Here is a 20,930-nt window from a genome sequence, read left to right on the forward strand (position 1 = left end):
ACCGCACTCCAGCCTGGGTGACAGAGCGAGACTCCGTCTCAAAAAAAAAAAAAAAGAAAAAAGAAAAGTCTGACTTGGTGAGCGTCTGGAACACGCCACTGCCTTCTGGCTCCCCACCCAGTCTTACTCTTGGCAGCCATCAATAGCACGCGCTCTGAAGGGAGAGTGCTTGCATGTACTTTGCCAAATCCTGTCTCCTCCATCTCAGTTGAATGGAAAAGGAGGGAGGTGGGGCTGGTAGATAGGTGCTTTTGGTGCTAGTATCCACCAGGTTTTGTGTGCATCCCGTAATGAGCCCACTTCCTGAAAACATTTAAAGAAAAAAGATATCAGCTGGAGATGGTAGTGCCCACGTGTAATCCCAGCTACTTGGGAGGTTGAGGTGGGAGGATCACTTGAACCTGGGAGTTTGAGGCCAGCCTGGGCAACACAGCAAGACCCTGTCTCTTTAAAAAAAAAAAAGGCCGGGCATGGTGGCTTATGCTTGTAATCCCAGCACTTTGTGAGGCCAAGGCGGGTGGGTCACTAGAGGTCAGGAGTTCAAGACCAGCCTGGCCAACATGGCAAAACCCCATCTCTACTAAAAATACAAAAATTAGCCAGGCATAGTAGCAGGAGCCTGTAATCTCAGCTACTTGGGAGGCTGAGGCAGGAAAATTGCTTGAAACAGACAGGCAGGGGTTGTGGTGAGCTGGGATCATGCCACTGCACTCCAGCCTGGGTGATGGAATGAGACTCTGTCTCAAAAAAAAAACACAAAACACTTTGGGAGGCCAGAGCAGGAAGATCTCTTGAGACCAGGACTTCAAGACCAGCCTGGGCAACACAGAGACCCTGTCTCTACAAAAAAATTAAGGGGAAGAAAAAAAAAAAAGCCAAGTGTGGTGGATCATGCCTGTAGTCCCAACACTTTGGAGGGTCAAGATGGGAGAATCACTTGAGAGGCCACCCTAGGCCACATAAGGAGACCTCCATCTCTACAAAAAATTTTATTTTTTTTTTTTTTCTCTTTTTTCTTTTTTTTTTGAGAGGGAGTCTTGCTCTGTCGCCCAGGCTGGAGTGCAGTGGCGGGATCTCGGCTCACTGCAAGCTCCGCCTCCCGGGTTCACGCTATTCTCCTGTCTCAGCCTCCTGAGTAGCTGGGACTACAGGCGCCCGCCACCTCGCCCGGCTAGTTTTTTTGTATTTTTTTAGTAGAGACAGGGTTTCACCGGGTTAGCCAGGATGGTCTCGATCTCCTGACCTCGTGATCCGCCCATCTCGGCCTCCCAAAGTGCTGGGATTACAGGTTTGAGCCACCGCGCCCGGCCCAAAAAATTTTAAAATTAGCTGGACATGGTGGCACAGGCCTGTGGTCCAAGCCACTCAGGAGGCAGAGGTGGGAGGATCCCTTGAGCCAGGAAGTTCAAGGTTGCAGTGAGCTGTGATCACACCACTGCACTCCAGCCTGGGTGAGAGACCTTATTCCCCGCCCCCCCCCAAAAAAAAGGTATCAATGGGTGTTCTGCACAGGAAACTTTGATCTCACCTGCTCCTAGGCAGAATAGCAATCATCTCTGGGCAGAATTCCTTCACTAAATATTTCTTGAGTATCTACTGTGTGCCAGAGACTGGGCAGAGGTAAAACCTACCAAGGGCTGAGAATTCTACCCCAAGAAGGAGGGCCCCTCCCTGAGGCCTTAAGAAGGGAAAAGACGGCCGGGCGCATTGGCTCAAGCCTGTAATCCCAGCACTTTGGGAGGCTGAGACGGGCGGATCACGAGGTCAGGAGATCGAAACCATCCTGGCTAACACGGTGAAACCCCGTCTCTATTAAGAAATACAAAAAACTAGCCGGGCGAGGTGGCGGGCGCCTGTAGTCCCAGCTACTCGGGAGGCTGAGGCCGGAGAATGGCATGAACCCGGGAGGCGGAGCTTGCAGTGAGCTGAGATCCGGCCACTGCACTCCAGCCTGGGCGACAGAGCGAGACTCCGTCTCAAAAAAAAAAAAAAAAAAAAAAAAAAAAAAAAGGGAAAAGACTGGCGGGGCATGGTGGCTCATGCCTATAATCCCAGCACTTTGAGAGGCTGAGGCAGGTGGATCACGAGGTCAAGATATTGAGACCGTCCTGGCCAACATGGTGAAACGCCGTCTCTGCTAAAAATACAAAAATTAGCTGGGCACAGTGGTGCGTGCTGGTAATCCCAGCTACTCGGGAGGCTGAGGCAGGAGAATCACTTGAACCCGGGAGGCAGAGGTTGCAGTGAGCCGAGATCGCCACTGCACTCCAGCCTGGCAACAGAGCTAGACTCCGTCTCAAAAAAAAAAAAAAAAAAAAAAAAAAAGGGAGAAGACCAATGAGGGAGGATGGGATGGTCCATCGATTCTGCAATCCCCACTTAGCTGACGGCCTGCGAACCTCTAGAGGTGGTCTGGGGCAGTTCCCGGGCAGGGAGGATGGAGCTTACTTCCATTCTCCCTATTTCTGGGCTCCTATTTGCTGCTCTGTCCAGCAAGAGGCAGAAAAACTCCTTGGGCACCCTGGGGTGACATGCACTTCCCAGGCTGCGGAGGCTCCCAATAGAAGCCAAAGGGCTTTGGTGAGGGTCCTCGGGCCTAGGCACACAGACTAAGGTCGAAACTCCTGCGTCAGAGGATGTGCATAGGGCAGGGGCTGACCACAAGGACCTGAAACCTCAGAGGTGAGGCCTGCTTCCAATGGGGCTGCAGCTGGCTGGAGCGTGTAGGCCACTCTGCCTTCACCCAGGCCCAGGACTTAAGATATGGTCCTTGCCTTTGTCAACCTTAATAGGAGAGGCTCTCTCAAAGAAAATAGTATCTATTTGGGCATAGGGCATTGCAAAGGTAGTATCCATGCCATAGTAAACTATATGGGTATTCAGGGAGGTAAAGAAAGAAAGGCTTTAAGGGAAAAAATAGGATTACATAATTGTTTTGAGATAATTATCCTTAGGTAGAAGAATTAGTAACAAGGGTGACCAGTTCAACGTTGGACAGGAAAGTTGCTGGGCAGATGGCCATTCAAAAGTATGTTTTGTGCAAGGTTGGGGTTTTTGCAGAATCTTTGTGATAGTTTTCATTATCAGATATTTATGCATGAGAACCCTCTTGTCATGGTTTTCTCCGACTCTGTCCGGGTTTTTTTGTTCTGTTTTTTTAACACAAGTGACTCCAATTAGATTAACAACTTTTGCATTCTCAGGACACTCACAGCCTAAGCCACCTCTCTACCCCTACGTTGTCAAACGCGATGGGAGTGTAGTAAGGCCACCTCCTTCCCTGGTGCTTTGTTCCCTGTAACCACGAGTAGTAATCCATCACACACCTGCTTCCCGAGAATCCTCGAGAAGGAATCGGCCGAAGGGCTTCAGCATCCAGAAAGCCCCGAAAGCGCCACAAACAAGGCTCTTCCTCCGGCTCCCCGGTGCTGCCCCGGGCGCGCGCCATCCACCCGGCTGACAAAAAGCACCAGGACATGACCCCGTCCCCTTTGATTTCTGTCCAGAGGTGGCGGACTCACCTCGGGGCTGGGATAGAGGACGGGTCGGGGTCGCTACGCTTTTTGCAAAAGGGTCAAAAGACTGATGGGGGTGGGTAAGGAGCTGACGCCCGCGCTCTAAAGGGGCGCCCCGCCAGCCATGGGGATCCTGGAGGTGCTTCTGCCTCGACGTCCTCCCAACATGGGTGCTGCCAGACTCCGTTGCGCTCCTGAGTTGCTCCTCACGTCATTCCAGCCGCCCGACATGGGTGCCTCACTTTCGGCTTCTGGGCCACGTCGGGGCGGCGGAGGACCCGGGGGGCCGGGCGGGAGAGTGGGAAAGGTGGGGCGGGAAAGCCGAGAGAGGCCCTCACCCGCCTTCCTGTTGGCGGGGGCGGCAAGTGGGTTTCTTTCTTGCGTTCAGATTTTGCAATAATTTGCAGCTGGACATAGGATATGGGAGACAAGGCTGCTCCTCGCAGTACACCCACCCACGCCCATACCTCCCTCGGCGAAGCGTGTCGCAGCGGGTTCCAGCGCAGGCTAAAGAGCTTCCGCAGCCAGAAAACCGAAAGCGCGCCGCGCACGCGCGCCAAGGAGTTCGGCGACGGCCCCGCCCTTCGCCTGCCTCGTCCCGCCCCTTCCGCGCCTTGTAGGGTGGGGACAGCGCGGCTTCCGCCGGGAGCCTGGAACCGAGCCCGGCAGCCGGGGGCTGGGCGCCAGTACCCACTCCGCCAGCCCCAGCCCGCAGACGGTTCCCTGTCTCCCGCGCCCCAATTTCGATTTTCAGACCCAACTCCTACAGGATTCTGAGACCCCGGCCCATCTCCCCACATTCCATTTCCAGCTGCAAATTACTGCAGAGTCTGAACCCAAGAAAGAAACCCGTTTGCCGTCCCCGCGTCTTCCCTCGCCAGACAGGTGGAGAGTGGGTGAGGGTCTCGCTCGGCTTTCCCCCTGCACCTTTCCCACCCGCCCGCCCGTCCCTGGGGGTCCTCCGTCACGCCGGCCATGGCCCAGAAGCCGAAGTTGGACCCCCACGTCGGGCGTTTGGGATACCTGCAGGCGCTGGTCACGGAATTCCAGGAGACCCAGAGCCAAGGTGAGAGCCACGGTGGGACCAGGTGACAGGGTCGGCTGTGACCGCCGCCCGGACCTGGCTCCAGTGCCGCTTTCCCGTTGCAGACGCCAAGGAGCAAGTCCTCGCCAACCTCGCCAACTTCGCTTATGACCCCAGCAACTACGAGTATCTGCGGCAGCTGCAGGTCCTGGATTTATTTCTCGATTCGCTGTCGGAGGAGAACGAGACCCTGGTGGAGTTTGCTATTGGTAAGGGCTGGGCCCGTTCGCTAGATGGCTAAATGGGCCGGGGTGAGGTAAGTGAGTTACAAGTGAGTCCTTGGGGCCTGGCGTGGTGGCTCACACATGTAATCCCAGCACTTTGGGAAGCCGAGGCGGGGGGATCACCTGAGGTCAGGAGTTCGAGACCAGCCTGGCCAACATGGCAAAACCTCGTCTCTACTAAAAGTACAAAAATTAGCTGGGCATGGTGGCGAGTGCCTGTAATCCCAGCTAAGCGGGAGCAAAAATTAGCCGCACACAGTGGTGTGCACCTGTAGGCCCAGCTACTCTGGAGGCCGAAGCAGGAGGATTGCTTGAGTCCGGGAGGCAGAGGCCAAAGTGAGCTGAGACTGCGCCACTGCACTCCAGCCTGGGCGACGGAGTGAGACCATGTCTCAAAAAAAGATGTTTTAAAAAGAGCAGTTTTGTAGCCAGGCGCGGTGGCACACGCCTGTAATCCCAGCACTTTGGGAGCCCGAGGCAGGCGGATCACCTGAGATCAGGAGTTCGAGACCAGTCTGGCCAACATGATGAAACCCCGTCTCTAACTAAAAATACAAAAATTAGCCGGGCGTGGCGGGCGCCTGTAATCCCAGCTACTCGGGAGGCTGAGGCAGGAGAATCACTTGAACCCGGTAGGCAGAGGTTGCTGTGAGCCGAGATGGCGCCACTGCACCCCAGCCTGGGCAACAGCGAGACTCCGTCTCAAAAAAAAAAACAACAACAATTTCAGGTGGGTGAGGTGGCTCACACCTGTAATGTCAGCACTTTGGGCGGCCGAAGCAGGCAGATCACTTGAGTCCCGGAGTTCAAGACCGGCCTGGCAAAAGCCCATCTCTGCTAAAAAAAAAAAAAAAAAAAAAAAAATTAGTCTGGCGTGGTGTCCCAGCTACTCAGGAGGCTGAGGTGGGAGGATTGCTTGAGCCTGGAGGACGAGGCTGCAGTGAGCTGGGATTGGGCCACTGTACTCCAGCCTGGGTGACAGAACGAGAATCTGTCTTAGAAACAAAAGTAACTCATATTTAGTGTTTTCATATCAGGAGAAGCAGAGATGGCTTGCAGTCTGTAACTTACGGCTTCTTTTGTAGTTATGATCTTAAGACCTATTGATTTATTCACTGGGCAGATATTTACTGGGCATGTACCGTATATGTAAACTACTGCTCTAAATGCTGGAGTATGGTGAACAAGTTAGGGGAAGTGTTTGCCCCTCAGGAGCTTACATTCTAGTAGGGGGGACAGGTGGTTAGCAAACAAAAAAGATGATGCTCAGCAGCAAATAAATGGGGTGATGAGAAACAGCAGTAGAAGGTGGTGGTTACTTCTGTTTTGGCCATCATGAGAAAGGCATTTTAGCAGGGACACAGCATGGGCAAAGGCCTTAAAACAGGAAGGAGCCAGAAGGAAGATGAATGTGGCAGGATCGTTATAGTGAAGTGGAGAATGGCACAAAAAGAGGATAGAGAGTTAAGCAGCACCAGAGCTTGCCGGAGCTTAGATCTAGGCCGTGGGAAATAGTTTGAAGCAGACAAAATTTTGAGAACAAACAAAAATCCCTTTTTCAAGCCATGCACAGTGCTCATCTGTAGCCCCAGATAGGAGGATCGCTTGAGCCCAGGAGTTTGAGGCTGTAGTGTGCTACGATTGCATGATTGCACCTGTAAATAGCCACCGCACTCCAGCCTGGGCAACACGCGCGTGATCACCTGGCTGAAGTCTTGTCAGGCTTCTCCACTGTAAAATTACTCTTTCTTTCCCCTCTTTACGTATTATGTATTATACCCATTGGAAGGAAGTCACTACATAAATTATCTTAAATCTTTTTCTTTTTTTTGAGATAGGGTCTCACTGTGTCACTTAGGCTGGAGTACAGTGGTGTGATCATAGTTCACCATAAATTTAAACTTCTGGGCTCTAGCAGTCTTCCTGCCTTAGCCTCCCGAGTAGCTGTGACTACAGGTGGACACCACCATGCCCGGCTTTTTTTTGTTTTTAATTTGTTTTCGAGAGGATCTCACTGTGTTGCCCAGACTGGTCTCGAACTCGGCTTTTTTTTTTTTTTTTTTTAATTTGTTGTCGACACACGGTCTCACCGTCTTGCCCAGACTGGTCTTGAACTCCTGGCCCCAAGAGATAAATCGCTTGTAACCCTAAACAGACCCTCATTTCATAACACTGATTCTTGAAGGCCCCAACCAGGAATGCAAATGTTCCCCCTTCCGGTTTGTCTCATTGCCTCTTTGTGGTTTGTTTCTTTATCCCCTTTATTTCCTATAATCTAGAAATTGGGTTGAAAGTCTTGATAGGATCAAGTAACACATTTTATTTTATTTTATTTTATTTATTTATTTATTTATTTATTTTTTGAGACGGAGTTCGCTCTGTCGCCCAGGCTGGAGTGCAGTGGCGCGATCTCGGCTCACTGCAAGCTCCGCCTCCCGGGTTCACGCCATTCTCCTGCCTCAGCCTCCCGAGTAGCTGGGACTACAGGCGCCCACAACCGCGCCTGGCTAATTTTTTGTATTTTTAGTAGAGACGGGGTTTCACCGTGGTCTCGATCTCCTGACCTTGTGATCCGCCCGCCTCGGCCTCCCAAAGTGCTGGGATTACAGGCGTGAGCCACCGCGCCCGGCTATTTTATTTTATTTTATTTTTTGAGATGGAGTCTTGCTCTGTCACCCAGGCTGGAATGTGGTGGTGCGATCTCAGCTCACTGCAACCTCTGCCTCCTGGGTTCAAGCAATTCTCCTGCTTCAACCTCCCGAGCAGGTGGGATTACAGGCGCCCGCCACCATGCCTGGCTAATTTTTGTGTTTTTAGTAGAGATGGGGTTTCATCATGTTGGCCAGGCTGGCCTCAAACTCCTGACCTCAGGTGATCCGCCCGCCTCAGCCTCCCAAAGTGCTGGGGTTACAGTCGTGAGCCACCACGCCTGGCCCAAGTAACACATTTTTAAAAATACATTATTATAAGTATGATTCAAATTTTTCAAAGACCACCCAGGTCTCCTCTAAAGAGGAGAGGAGAGGAGGTTCCTGGGACTAGACTACAAATGAGGGTCTTCTCTCCATGAGGGGGCTCCAGCACATGTGTGGGCAGATTCACACCCCCACAGACAGCTGCCCCTTGGCCACTCCCTGGGTTTGGAAGTGCACACACCAACGGTGGCATTCACCCTTGGGAGTCAGGATCCAGGAAAGAGGCCCATGCGGCTGTGGGAGCGGGTTTAGGGCCTGGAGCTCCAGGTACAGGGGAAGGGCGGCCCTGGGCTTTGGGTGAGTTCCCTGGACTTACTGCCCTGCAGAGGACCAGAGTGGGGCCTGCTAAAGGCAAGCCAGCGCAGGAGCCCTAGTTGCCCAGGTCCCCGAGTGATGCCAGCTCCTCTAGAAGATTATTATGCCAAACAAATATTCTAAAAAGTTGGTCTCTAAAATGTCCTCTGTCCCCTCCCTTTTCATGCCTCTGCCCCACACACAGCTGCTGCTTTCTGAATGGTGACTGTGGCCCCTGCAGATGCATGTGGCTAAACCTCCACCAGGGGGCAATAGAGCTCCTCCAAATCAAGCCGCTGACCCTGGAGAAAAATTGGCGGAAGTCACAGAGCAGTCCCCACAAAAAATGTTTACCAAGTGGGGTCTTTCCTGCTGGCGTTTCCTCAGGGTCAGGAAGCAACTTTCCCAGGACAGGGGTACCCTGAGGTCCGGGTCCACTGAGCTATGGGGGCGGCGTGAGCCTGGCCTGGGTTCTTGCCACCCTGGGCAGCTTCCCCGCGTGGGTGACTGAGCCCCAGCGTCTCCACTTTTCAGCTGATTCCTAGCTGACTCCCGTCCCTTCTCCGAGCGTGGTTTCCTCACCTGCCTTGCCTGCCTCGCAGGTGGTTGTGGGAGCAGAAGTGTGGGTGTGTGTGTCTGTGCATCTGCGCCTCTGTGCTGTTACTTTATCTAGAATTGTTGGGATCATTATCACCAGTTTTACTTTTCCCAACCGTTTTTTCCTCCTTTTTTTCTCTTCTTCTGCCAGAGCAAGCCCCGCCCCGCCCCAAGCACGGTAGCTTTCTCAGCATGGAATCCCTCCGTGGGACCCTCTGCAGATGAAATTTCTCGTATATTTATTATGCATAACTGAGAAGGAGAGCCCCCGCGTATTTTCTTACTGGCATCGTTTCCCTTTCTCTTAGTGTCTCTGCTTGGGGATCCCCGACAGGCACTTATTCTGCTGTTTCCGGAGAAGGCTCCGTGCTGCGCTTTGGAGCTTTGAGTCTTTTATCCCCTGTGGCAGCCCTGAGATTGTGACTTCCCTGAGCCCGAGCCGGCCTTGCTTCTGTCTGCATGGTTTGAGTGCTTAGGCCTTTTGGCCTAGGGAGGAGGAGAGAAGGGGAAGGAAAAGCAAGGGATCTTCACTTAGTAAGTGTAGAGTCCTGGCCATGACTTGGTGCAGCACCCCTAAGCAGGGTTGGTTCAGGTGGCTCACACCTGTAATCCCAGCACTTTGGGAGGCCGAGGCGGGTGGATCACTTAAGGTCAGTTTGAGACCAGCCTGGCCAACATGGCAAAACCCCGTCTCTACTAAAAATACAAAAATTAACTGAGCATGGTGGCGCGCACCTGTAGTCCCAGCTGCTTGGAAGCTGAGGCAGAAGAGTCACTTGAACCAGGAGACAGAGATTTCAGTGAGCCAAGGTCACGCCACTGCACTCCAGCCTGGGTGACAGAGTGAGACTGTCTCTTAAAAAGAACCAAAACCCATATCTGCTTGGTTGAGCAGGGTGGTTCATACCTGTAATCCCAGCATTCTGGGAGGCTGAAGCAAGAGGATTGCGTGAGTCCCCAGGAGTTCGGGAGGAGCCTGGGCAACATAGCAAAACCCTGTCCCTACAAAAACAAACAAAACAAATGTCTGCTTGTTGGCAAACAGCACAGTGAGTTGGACGAGAGCTGGGCTTTGGGGTCAGGCAGGCATCTGGGTGTGGGCTCTTCTCCAATCATCTGTCAGATGGGGACAGTGCCAGCAGCTGCTTCACATCGAGAGAATTGAATGAAGCACTACAGTGCTCTTTTAGGGTCAGTGTCTGCAGCCTTCGACAGGATCCCCTTGGTCGCCATCCAAGACAAATGATACCCAAAACCCTTTGAGGGTGAGCAGTCGCCCCTTCTCCCAGAGTGGTGAGGTGGGGGATGGGATAACGTCTTATCAAGGGAACCACTCATCTGCTCCAGGAATTCTTTTTTTTTTTTTTTTTTTTTTTTTGAGACGGAGTCTCGCTCTGCTGCCCAGGCTGGAGTGCAGTGGCCGGATCTCAGCTCACTGCAAGCTCCGCCTCCTGGGTTTACGCCATTCTCCTGCCTCAGCCTCCCAAGTAGCTGGGACTACAGGCGCCCGCCACGTCGCCCGGCTATTTTTTTTTTTTTTTTTTTGTATTTTTAGTAGAGACGGGGTTTCACCGTGTTAGCCAGGATGGTCTCGATCTCCTGACCTCGTGATCCGCCCGTCTCGGCCTCCCAAAGTGCTGGAATTACAGGCTTGAGCCACCGCGCCCGGCCCTGCTCCAGGAATTCTTACCTTCTGGAAGAACATCACGGAATGACAGGAACGCCGATCCTCAGCCTCCCAGAGGGTGCCCAGGCAATGTTAGGTGGGGAGAGCCTGGCTGCTGGCCCGGTACTGTTGTGTCCCCATCACGGATGGCATTAGCTCACACTTTGGGAGCACCCACTGGGTGCCAGGCGCTTGCTTCTTGTGCATTAGAGATAGTACTGAAGTAGATGTGCTTACACTGCCTTCTTTCCAATCAGGACTTTGAGGCTTAGGGAGGTTCCGTGGGCTGGCCAAAGGTTTAAAGAGTACCAGATCTAGGCCGGGCGCAGTGGCTCATGCTTGTAATCCCAGCACTTTGGGAGGCCAAGGTGGGCAGATCACCAGAGGTCGGGAGTTTGAGACCAACCTGACCAACATGGAGAAACCCCATCTCTACTAAAAATACAATTAGCTGGGCGCGGTGGTACGCACCTATAATCCCAGCTACTCGGGAGGCTGAGGCAGGAGAATCGCTTGAACCCAGGAAGCAGGGTTGAGGTGAGCCAAGATCGCACCATTGCACTCCAGCCTGGGCAACAAGAGTGAAACTCCGTCTCAAAAAAATAAAGAGTACCAGACCTGAGACTTAAACCCAAAGCAGTCAGAGTCTACAAGCTATTCCCTTGGCCCTTTTTCTGCCCTTACAGGAGTTCCAATTCCTAGGATTGTGGAGTGAAAGGTAGGAAGGAGTTTACTCCAAATGGCTCATTTTATCAATAAGGAAGCTGTGGTGTAGACAGCTGCCCCTTGTCTGGCTGTCACAGGCCAGGGTGAGAATGCAGGCTTCCTTCCGTCTGTGCCTACAGCGGCCACACTCACAGGTGCTCTTCCGTGCTGGCTTTGCTGTGGCAGCTCTGAGGCCTGCTCTTTGGCCCAGCATTCTGCCTCCTCTCTGAGGGCTGGAAGCTGGATGCTATCCAACCAAATGGATTGGCTCACCCTGCACACTAAGGCCAATTACTGACAAAATTGCAGTGCGAGAAAGTGAGGCTTTGTTTTCTGTTTTTTGTTTGTTTGTTTGTTTTTGAGACAGAGTCTCACTCTGTTGCCCAGGCTGGAGTGCAATGGCGCGATCTCGTCTCACTGCAACCTCTGCCTACCTGGTTCAAGCAATTCTGCCTTCAGCCTCCTGAGTAGCTGGGGTTACAAGCACCTGCCACCACACCTGGCTAATTTTTTTTTTTTTTTTTTTTTTTTTTTTTGAGACGGAGTCTCGCTGTGTCTCCCAGGCTGGAGTGCAGTGGCCTGATCTCGGCTCACTGCAAGCTCCGCCTCCCGGGTTCATGCCATTCTCCCGCCTCAGCCTCCCAAGTAGCTGAGACTACAGGCGCCCGCCACCACGCCCGGCTAGTTTTTTGTATTTTTAGTAGAGACGGGGTTTCACCATGTTAGCCAGGATAGTCTCGATCTCCTGACCTCGTGATCCACCCGCCTCGGCCTCCCAAAGTGCTGGGATTACAGGCTTGAGCCACCGTGCCCGGCCACACCTGGCTAATTTTTGTATGTTTAGTAGAGATGGGGTTTCGACATGTTGGCCAGGCTGGTCTCGAACTCGTGACCTCAGGTGATCCGCCTGCCTTGGCCTCCCAAAGTGCTGGGATTACAGGTGTGAGCCACTGTGCCCAGCCCAAAGTGAGGCCTTTATTGCGGGGTGACAAGCAAGAAGAATCCGGCAGCTCATGCTTAAGACCCAAACTCCCAGATGGCTTATGGGTAAGGGTGTTTAAAGGCGGGAGGCAGAGGTTACAGACAAAGTTTTAAATCAACACCAGGAGGCTATATATTGGTTTGGCCTAAGAAGGCAGGATGGGCCGGGCGCGGTGGCTCAAGCCTGTAATCCCAGCATTTTGGGAGGCCGAGGCGGGTGGATCACGAGGTCAGGAGATCGAGACCATCCTGGCTAACATGGTGAAACCCCGTCTCTACTAAAAATACAAAAAACTAGCCGGGCGTGGTGGCGGGCGCCTGTAGTCCCAGCTACTCGGAGGCTGAGGCAGGAGAATGGCGTGAACCTGGGAGGCGGAGCTTGCAGTGAGCCGAGATCGCGCCACTGCACTCCAGCCTGGGTGACACAGCGCGAGACTCCGTCTCAAAAAAAAAAAAAAAAAAAGAAGGCAGGATGTCTCCAAGGGATGGGCTCATAGGTGGCTTCAAAGATTTTCTGGTTTGTGATTGGGTAGGGAGGTGAGGCTTTGTCTACAAATTTGGCATCAGCAAAAAAGAATGTTAGCTATGACCTGTGAGCATGTCCCCCAGGCCCCTCAGGGAGTCTAGAGAGTGGTCAGAGTGCAGTTTTCAGTTCCCCTTATCTGAGGTCTCAGTGCCAGGGGAACTGTTTGTCGGGGGTCCAGGTTTCTGAAAAGCAACTCAAGGACAGATGTTAAGATGTTATCTTTAGGCTGGGCGCAGATGCTCACGCCTGTAATCCCAGCACTTTGGGAGGTTGAGGCGGGTGGATCACTTGAGCTCAGGAGTTCAAGACCAGCCTGGCCAATATGGTGAAACCCCATCTCTACTAAAAATACAAAATCTAGCCGGGCGTGGTGGCAGGAGCCTGTAATCCCAGCTACTCGGGAAGCTGAGGCAGGAGAATCGCTTGAACCCAGGAGGCAGAGGTTACAGTGAGCAAAGATCGTGCCACTGCACTACAGCATGGGCGACAGAGCAAGACTGTCTCAAAAACAAACAAACAGATGTTATCTTTAATTTCTGTGGGGGAACCAGACATCCCCTGATTCTGACTTCCTTGGCTATTGTTTTAAGCTAACTGTTAAACCTTCTTGCTTATCAAGTTGTTCATTTGCTTCTCAGGGCTAGCTAGGTGCCTGGAATTTCATGAAGGGACTCAAGATTTTCCTTTATTTCCATGCTTGGGGGCCTGCAGGCCCCGAGAGAAGCCCCTGCTCTCTCTTGATGTCAGCCAGGGCTTCAGTCTGGCCCTGGCTGCCACCCTGCTGCCACTGCAGTTCCACCCATCAGCGGTGGCAGCGGAACTGCAGTGGCAGCAACCACTCACCAGCAGCAGCCTGGCCTCGCTCACCTTCCTCTCTGGGGGGGGTGTCTCCTGTGGCTTCCTCTCAGTTGCCTGCCGTGGGCACGCCACAGCCGTGAGGAAGGATCTGGTTACAGCGATTGCGGAGAACATGCATGGGTTTTCAAGTCTCTGGCCTCATGTGGCCTCTCGTGGATTTGCCCATTTAGAGCAATTGTAGAACTAGTTTATTGACCCTTTCCTGTGCTTCTGGCTGCCTTTTCTCCCTAGGGTGCAGGGCTCTTGTTGGGATAAAAGCTGCCTCTTCTGGACGCCCACCCAGTGCACACCATGTGCTCACCACACACCCACCTGAACCCGCCCTGCCCACAAGGCCTCTGAATCTGTCATTAACAGCAAGGCGGATGGTTCTAACCCCTTTTTACATATCAGGAACCCCCACCACCAAGTGAGGGCAAGTCCACTGCCTGGAGCTCCCGCTGTTAGTGATGACTGGAACCAGGATTTCGCCCTTGTCATCCAGGATCCAAATTCCGTGCCCCGGGAACCCAGCTGGCACCAGGCTCAGACTCTAGTCCCTTGTTCTTTTTTTTTTTTTTGAGGCAGAGTCTCTGTCACCCAGGCTAGAGTGCAGTGCTCACTGCAACCTCTGCCTTCCGGGTTCGAGCGATTCTCCTGCCTCAGCCTCCTGAGCAGCTGGGATTACAGGTGCATGCCATCACGCCCAGCTGATTTTTTTGTATTTTCAGTAGAGACGGGATTTCACCATATTGGTCAGGCTGGTCTCAAACTCCTGACCTGATGATCCGCCCACCTCGGCCTCCCAAAGTGCTGGGATTACAGGCATGAGCCACCCCGCCCAGCCTCTTCCTTTGTTCTTTGTCTCTCTGGCACCTTGCTGCCTCTGCCACATCCCTGAGTGAGTTCTGGTGGGAAGTAATTTCTGCTGCAACTGGTAGTGCCCACAGTCGGGGGCCACATTGTACCAGTGTCACAGAGGAACTGCCACTGGGGCTGGGTGCAGTGGCTCATGCCTGTAATCCTAGCACTTTGGGAGGCTGGGGTCGGAGGATCACTTGAGCCCAGGAGTTTGAGGCCAGCCTGGGAAACATAGTAAGACCCCATCTCTACAAAAAAAAACTATAAAAAATTAATGAGGCATGGTGGTACACGCCTGTAGTCCCGGGTACTTAGGAGGCTGAGGCAGAAGGATCACTCGAGCCCAGAAGGTCGAGCCTGCAGTGAGCCATGATCACAACGCTGCCCTCTAGCCTGGGTGACAGAGCAAGACACTGTCTCCAAAAAAACCACAAACAAAAAAAGAAGGAACAGACACTGGGAGGGAGCCTTGGTTAGGCCAGAGCTGCCCTTGTTTGGGATGTTAGATGGGAGGTGGATGAATTATGGAAACTAGATGTAAAGCCAAGATCTCAGTAAATAGTCGTTGAATGAAAGAATTCTGAGTTCAAGTCCTAAATGAAAGCATTGGTAGCCTTTGGAATTCATTTGGGAGTGTCTGCCCACAGCACCATTGACTGACTCTTAGATGTCCTGTATACCTGCACCATCCTAGATGTTGCATGGAGATATGAAGGAATCAGGAGGTAATTTTCTGCTTTCATGAAAACTGGTTGAATCCAAGAGAATCATAGATTACTTAGCAGTTTTGTTACTGAAACAGTTTAAAGGTGGGGTGCGGTGGCTCACGCCTGTAATCCCAGCACTTTGGGAGGCCGAGGCGGGCAGATCATGAGGTCAGGAGATCGAGACCATCCTGGCTAACACGGTGAAACCCCGGCTCTACTAAAAAATGGAAAAAATTAACCGGTCATGGTGGTGGGCGCCTGTAGTCCCAGCTACTCGGGAGGCTGAGGCAGGAGAATGGTGTGAACCCGGGAGGTGGAGGTTGCAGTGAGCCGAGATCGCACCACTGCACTCCAGCCTGGGCGACAGAGTGAGACTCCTCAAAAAAAAGAAAAAAGTTTTAAGAAGGTGGCCTCCTAGAATTCAGGTCAATCTCTTTCCTGTGTTCTGTTTCCTGCAATACATGTAGCTGCCACCAGATGGTAGTGGTGTTCCGATAAAGGCTGGTAAATGAATCCTCATCAGCCTTTGGAAAACAGTGTTTTGGGCTGGGAACGGTGGCTCATGCCTGTAATCCCAGCACTTTGGGATGCCGAGATGGGTGGATTATTTGAGGTCAGGAGTTTGAGACCAGCCTGACCAACATGGTGAAACCCCGTCTCTACTTAAAATACAGACAAAATTAGCCAGGCGTGGTGGTGCATGCCTGTAATCCCAGCTACTTGGGAGGCTGAGGCAGAATTGCTTGAACTCAGGAGGCGAGGGTTGCAGTGAGCCAGTATCCTACTACTGCACTTGCAGCCTAGGCGACAGAGTGAAGCTCCATCTCAAAAAAGAAAAAAAAGGCCGGGCGCGGTGGCTCAAGCCTGTAATCCCAGCACTTTGGGAGGCCGAGGCGGGTGGATCACGAGGTCAGGAGATCGAGACCATCCTGGCTAACACGGTGAAACGCCGTCTCTACCAAAAATACAAAAAATTAGCCGGGTGTGGTGGTGGGCGCCTGTAGTCCCAGCTGCTCAGGAGGCTGAGGCAGGAGAATGGCGTGAACCCGGGAGGTGGAGCTTGCAGGGAGCCGGAATTGGGCCACTGCTCTCCAGCCTGGGCGACGGAGCAAGACTCCGTCTCAAAAAAAAAGAAAGAAAAAGGAAAACAGTATTTTGTAAAGTTGAAGATAGCAGGCGCACCCCATGACCCAGCATTTAAATCCATAGGGCTAGGGTACGTGCACATGCAGTGAAATGCCACCAGCAGCACTGTCTGTAACAGTCCCGAACTGGAGACAGTAAGCAGGAGAATGGATACTGACATCACAGGATATTTTTCTTTTTTTTTTTTTTTTTTTGAGACGGAGTCTCGCTCTGTCGCCCAGGGTGTAGTATAATGGTGCCATCTCAGCTCACTGCAACCTCTGCTTCCTGGGTTCAAGTAATTGTCCTGCCTCAGCCTCCCGAGCAGCTGGGACTACAGGTGCCCGCCACCACACCCGGCTAATTTTTGTGTTTTTAGTAGAGATGGGGTTTCACCACATTGGCCAGGATGGTCTTGAGCTCCTGACCTTGTGACCCACCCACTTCAGCCTCCCAAAATGCTGGGATTACAGGCGTGAGCCACTGTGTCTGGCCAGATATTTCTACTATTTAGCAACGAAAATGAAATCTACAGTTCCACGCAACAATCTTACAAACATAATATTTAGCAAATGATGCTATACACATAGTAATACTTACAGTGTGATTAGGAAGGTGTGCACCTCTGAGGGAGGGAGAGGATTGGATCAGAAAGGCACATGTGAAGGCTTATGGATCACCTCAGTACTGGCTACGCAGGCACTTGCTTTCTCATTGATAAACTGCCTGTATGTGCCGGCACTTTTCTGTGTGTGAGGCTGCAGGTCTGAGCAGGTGCATGCTCACTCCACATCACCTGTGTGTGCGAGCAAGATGTGCTGATCACATCATTTACTTTCTCTGCCCATTTTACTGGTGAAGAAACCAAGGCTTAGAGAAATTCAGTAGCTGGCTCTGGTTGCCTGGTCCTCAGTGGCAGTGCTGGGGTTCTCACTGGGTCTGCCTGACACAGAGCCCTGCTTCCTTTCTGCATTGGGTGGCTGCCCTGTGTCTCCTTCTCTTACTGATCCTGGGCCACACGTCTTTCTGCTTCAGAAGAAGTTCTCCTGCCATCCACATGTAGCGGGATTCCCATCTCAGGAAGGAGGTGACATTGAGATTCTCGCTCCATTAATCTCTCCCTGGATGTCTCCAGCCGCTTTCACCATTTGTTCAGCAGGCTAGATTCAGGCTGTCTCCGACCTACGCAAAGGCCACCTCCCCATATGCCCTGACTCCCAGACCAATTCCCCCTCCCTTTAGTACCAGGCACAAGCAGGGTGCATGTGTGTGCACGCTGTCTATGTTAATACATAACTGGTTCAGGTGGTATGAAATTCAAAGAGTCGTGAACAGTAGCTCTCCCTCAGTAGCTTTTTCCAGAGGCAACCACAAGTATTTGTTTCTGTGTGCTCACCAGGGATATTTTCAGGGTTTATAAACAAATATGTATACAGTAAATTTCCTGCATGTTGTACACATGTGGTGGCATGCTGTCTCTATGTGCTGTATCTTTTTTTCAAGACAGAGTCTCACACTGTTGCCCGGGCTGGAGTGCAATGGCAGGATCTCGGCTCACTGCAACCTCCACCTCCTGGGTTCAAGCGATTCTCCCGCCTCAGCCTCCCGAGTAGCTGGGATTACAGGTGCCCACCACCATGCCTGGCTAATTTTTTTTTTTTTTTTGAGACGGAGTCTCACTCTGTTGCCCAGACTGGAGTGCAGTGGCGCAATGTCGGCTCACTGCAAACTCCGCCTCCAGGGTTCACGCCATTCTCCTCCTCAGCCTCCCGAGTAGCTGGGACTACAGGCACCCGCCACCTGGCTCAGCTATTTTTTTTTGTATTTTCAGTAGAGACAGGGTTTCACTGTGTTAGCGGGATGGTCTCGATCTCCTGACCTCGTGATCCACCTGCCTCAGCCTCCCAAAGTGCTGGGATTACAGGCGTGAGCCACCGCGCCCGGCCACGCCTGGCTAATTTTTTGTATTTTTAATAGAGATGGTGTTTCACTATGTTGGCCAGGCTGGTCTCTAACTCCTAACCTCAGGATCTGCCTACCTCAGCCTCCCAAAGTGCTAGGATTACATGTATGAGCCACTGCGCCCAGCCTCTGTATCTTTTTTTTAACTTAGCAACAAATTTTGACACCCTTGCCCTGTCGGTCAGTAAAGAACTGTCTTGTTTAAATGCTGTGTGAGCCGGGCACGGTGGCTCAAGCCTGTAATCCCAGCACTTTGGGAGGCTGAGACGGGCGGATCACAAGGTCAGGAGATCGAGACCATCCTGGCTAACACGGTGAAACCCCGTCTCTACTAAAAAATACAAAAAACTAGCCGGGCGAGGTGGCGGGCGCCTGTGGTCCCAGCTACTCCGGAGGCTGAGGCAGGAGAATGGCGTAAACCCGGGAGGCGGAGCTTGCAGTGAGCTGAGATCCGGCCACTGCACTCCAGCCTGGGCGACAGAGCCAGACTCAGTCTCAAAAAAAAAAAAAATAAATAAATAAATGCTGTGTGACAGGCCAGGCAGGGTGGCTCACACCTGTAATCCCAACACTGGGGAGCCCTAGGTAGGTGCATCACTTGAGGCCAGGAGTTTGAGACCAGCGTGGCCAACATGGCAAAACCCCATCTCTACTAAAAATACAAAAATTAGCCAGGCGTGGCGGTGCATGCCTGTACTCCCAGCTACTTGGGGGGCTGAGGCAGAAGAATCACTTGAACCTGGGAGGGGGATGTTGCAGCGAGCCGAGATCGCGCCACTGCACTCCACCTTGGGCAACAAAGCACAACTCTGTCTCAAAAAAAAAAAAATTATGAAAAGCCGCAATGCATAAGTCAAAACTGTATTACAGGGTATTTTCAGAAGTCTCACCTCCATTCTGGTCCCTTCTCCCTTGTTCCCTGTCTCATACTAACCCGTTTCCTTATTACACTTTGGCGTCTTGCAAGGGTGAGTTCATACACGGAGGTGTGTTCCTGTTCACCCTGCCTTCTTACACAAAGGGTGGCTTACTCTATGTACTGTCTGTCCTTCAGACTTGAAATCGAAGGAGACATTTGCAAGACACTGAAGGAAAGCCCAAGAACAAATAATCCGTTGTGAAGATATATGTATATATAATATATAATATAGGCCAGGCGCGGTGGCTCAAGCCTGTAATCCCAGCACTTTGGGAGGCCGAGACGGGCGGATCACGAGGTCAGGAGATCGAGACCATCCTGGCGAACACGGTGAAACCCCGTCTCTACTAAAAAAATACAAAAAACTAGCCGGGCAAGGTGGCGGGCGCCTGTAGTCCCAGCTACACAGGAGGCTGAGGCAGGAGAATGGCGTAAACCCGGGAGGCGGAGCTTGCAGTGAGCTGAGATCCGGCCACTGCGCTCCAGCCCCGGCGACAGAGCGAGACTCCGTCTCAAAAAAAAAAAAAAAATATATATATATATATATATATATAAAATATATGTAATATAAAATATATGTAATATATATCATATATTATATATTATATATTTTATATAATTTATATAACATATAATATATATTGTATATTTTATATATTATATATATTATATATAATATAATACTTGTTATGTAATATATATATATATTTTTTGAGATGAAGTCTTGCTCTTGTCCCACCAGGCTGGAGTGCAATGGCGCGAGCTTGGCTCGCTGCAACCTCCGCCTCCCGGGTTCAAGCGATTCCCTGCCTCAGCACCCCTGAGTAGCTGGGATTACAGGCCCCTGCCACCATGCCTGGCTAATTTTTTGTATTTTTAGTAGAGACGGAGTTTCACCGTCTTGGCAAGGCTGGTCTAGAGCTCCTGACCTCAGGTGATCCACTGGCCTCGGCCTCCCAATGTGCTGGATTACAGGCGTGAGCCACCACGCCCGGCCCCCTGTGAAGACTTTGACCCTGGGTTGATTCATCTCAGCATGGGCGAGTCCCCAGATGTAGCTGTATCTTGAGCTGCCCTCACTGAGGGCCTGCCCAGCCACCACGTGCCAGGTGCCAGCTAAGCACTTGTCAGAAGCATCACCTTGTTTTGTTGTTTTGTTTTGTTTTTGAGATGGAGTCTCACCTGTTGCCCAGGCTGGAGTGCAGTGGCTCGATCTGGGCTCACTGCAACCTCCGCCTCCCGAGTTCAAGCCATTCTCCAGCCTCAGCCTCCCAAGTAGCTGGGACTACAGGCGAATGCCACCATGCCCAGCTAATTTTTGTATTTTTAGTAGAGATGCAGTTTCGCCATGTTGGCCAGGGTGGTCTTGAACTCCTGACCTCAGGTGATCCACCCTCGGCCTCCCAAAGTGCTGGGATTACAGGTGTGAGCCACCGTGCTCGACCACCATCACCTCATTTAATCCCTGGGACCATCCTTTGACCTTCCCCTCATGGTCCGGGTTGTCGCTGCCTGCACCAGTGCCCGACATGGCGTGTGAGCTGAGGTCACCCACCTGACCTCCCCGAATCTCTAGCTTTCTCATCTTGCTTTCATGTGGGGTTTCCTCTTTTGCCTCCCTCAGGGTTCTCGTATAGAGTTCCTGTGTTTCCTGAAGTCTCGAAGGCCCAGCCCTTGCTGCTTGTTTTCTCTGTCTTGTCCAGAGTCTGTTTTCTGTTTTATAATCGTTTTTCAGATTGCAGTATGGCGGCGGGGCCCGGTGGCTCATGCCTGTAATCCCAGTTCTTTGGGAGGCTGAGGTGGGTGGATCACGAGGTCAGGAGGTCGAGACCATCCTGGCTAATACAGTGAAACCCCATCTCTACTAAAAATACAAAAAAATTAGCCGGCCGAGGTGGCGGACGCCTGTAGTCCCAGCTACTCGAGAGGTTGAGGCAGGAGAATGGCGTGAA

At 52.0% G+C, this 20,930-nt stretch overlaps 1 protein-coding gene across 13 annotated transcripts in view; it reads left to right on the top strand.

Annotated features, from left to right (window-relative positions):
- Nucleotides 1–4,147: 4,147 nt before the first annotated feature.
- The window catches only part of ARMC7 (armadillo repeat containing 7), a 43,131-nt gene continuing 26,348 nt past the window's right edge, over nucleotides 4,148–20,930 (top strand). For 7 of the 13 annotated variants that reach the window (XM_077968697.1, XM_077968691.1, XM_077968689.1 and 4 more), the window contains exons 1-2: nucleotides 4,148–4,581; nucleotides 4,665–4,808. In XM_077968697.1, the coding sequence (XP_077824823.1) occupies nucleotides 4,491–4,581; nucleotides 4,665–4,808 (235 nt within the window). In that variant the 5' untranslated portion in view covers nucleotides 4,148–4,490. 13 annotated transcript variants of the gene reach the window in all.

Source organism: Macaca mulatta, chromosome 16, assembly GCF_049350105.2.
Source record: "Macaca mulatta isolate MMU2019108-1 chromosome 16, T2T-MMU8v2.0, whole genome shotgun sequence".
Lineage (NCBI taxonomy): Eukaryota > Metazoa > Chordata > Mammalia > Primates > Cercopithecidae > Macaca > Macaca mulatta.